General features: G+C 35.5%; 1 protein-coding gene across 1 annotated transcript; it reads right to left on the bottom strand.

The window, feature by feature from the left end:
• Nucleotides 1-399: 399 nt before the first annotated feature.
• Nucleotides 400-1,179, bottom strand: LOC150093445 (uncharacterized). Its single transcript, XM_090413618.1, has one exon. It carries the CDS (start codon nt 1,177-1,179, stop codon nt 400-402), a length of 780 nt encoding a protein of 259 aa, XP_090269744.1.
• Between the last annotated feature and the right edge of the window lie 454 nt (nt 1,180-1,633).

Here is a 1,633-nt window from a genome sequence, read left to right as displayed (position 1 = left end):
CGAACCATGTGAAAATTTCTTGTTGAAATTTTCAAATGGAAACGGTTTCTCTCTGGTGTGAACTCTTTCGTGTCTTTTCAGGTTAAACGAGCTGAAGAATTTCTCGTGAAAAGGAGCAATCTGTAGTGTGACTTTTCATGTTTTTTAAGATAGATTGATAAACAAAATTCTTTGCCACATATATTACTCGTAAAAATCTTTTCATCAGTAGGATGATAGGGTTTTTGTTGCTTTTTAAGTAACTGCATAACCTAAAACGTAGAGCTAAACAAGGGAAAAGTGAAAAAATTCTCACCAGTGTGAACTCTTAGATGACCTTTCAGATCCGAACTGCATGAAAACCACTTTTTGCAAATTTCGTATAGAACAGGTTTCTCACCAGTATGAATTCTTCGATGTTTAGCCAGACTCGAACTGTCTGAAAACATCTTGTTGCAAATTTCGCATTTTCTCACCAGTATGAACTCTTAGATGTCTTTTCAGATGCGAACTGTTTGAAAATGTCTTGTTGCAAATTTCGCATAGAAAAGGTTTCTCACCAGTATGCATTCTCAGATGTTTTTTCATTTGCGAATTCTCTGTAAACCTCATGTTGCAAATTTTGCAAAGAAAAGGTTTCTCACTAGTATGAACTCTTAGATGCCTTTTCAGATGCCAACTGTTTGAAAATGTCTTATTGCAAATTTCGCATAGAAAAGGTTTCTCACCAGTATGAACTCTTAGATGCCTTTTCAGATGCCAACTGTTTGAAAATGTCTTGTTGCAAACTTCGCATAGAAAAGGTTTCTCGCCAGTATGTATTCTTACATGTTTTTTCATTTGCGAACTCTCTGTAAACCTCTTATTGCAAATTTCGCATACAAAAGGTTTCTCACCAGTATGAACTCTTAAATGTTTTTTCAGATCCGAAGTGTATGAAAACTTCTTGTTGCAAATTTCGCATAGAAAAGGTTTCTCACCGGTATGAACTCTTAAATGTTTTTTCAGATCCGAAGTGTATGAAAACTTCTTGTTGCAAATTTCGCATATAAAAGGTTTCTCAGCAGTATGAACTCTTAGATGACTTTTCAGGTGCGAACTGTTTGAAAATGTCTTGTTGCAAATTTCACATAGAAAAGGTTTCTCACCAGTATGCATTCTTAGATGTTTTTTCATTTGCGAACTCTCTGTAAACCTCATGTTGCAAATTTCGCATGGAAAAGGTTTCTCCCCAGTATGAACTCTGAGATGACTTTTCAGATGCCAACTGTTTAAAAATTTCTTGTTGCAAATTTCGCATAGAAAAGGTTTCTCACCAGTATGGATTCTAAAATGTCTTTTCAGATGTGAACTGTTTGAAAATGTCTTGTTGCAAACTTTGCATAGAAAGGTTTTCTCACCAGTATGAATTCTTCGATGTTTATCCAGACTAGAACTGCATGAAAACATCTTCTATCAAATTTTGCTTAGAAAAGATTTCTTACCAGTATGAACTCTTAGATAACTTTTCAGATGCAAACTGTCTGTATGCGTCTTGTTGCAAATTTCGCATGTAAAAGGTATCTCTCTGGTGTGTACCCTTTCGTGACCTCTCACATGAGACAGATCGAAGAAACTCTTGCAAGAGATTTCGGACGTAAACCTGTTATCATCT

Source organism: Typopeltis vanoorti, chromosome 24 (assembly GCF_054136105.1).
Source record: "Typopeltis vanoorti isolate ZY-2024b chromosome 24, IOZ_Tvanoo_1.0, whole genome shotgun sequence".
In the NCBI taxonomy this organism is placed as follows: domain Eukaryota; kingdom Metazoa; phylum Arthropoda; class Arachnida; order Uropygi; family Thelyphonidae; genus Typopeltis; species Typopeltis vanoorti.
The sequence above is the reverse complement of the archived record's forward strand: the minus strand, read 5'-3'. Positions and strand labels throughout refer to the sequence as shown.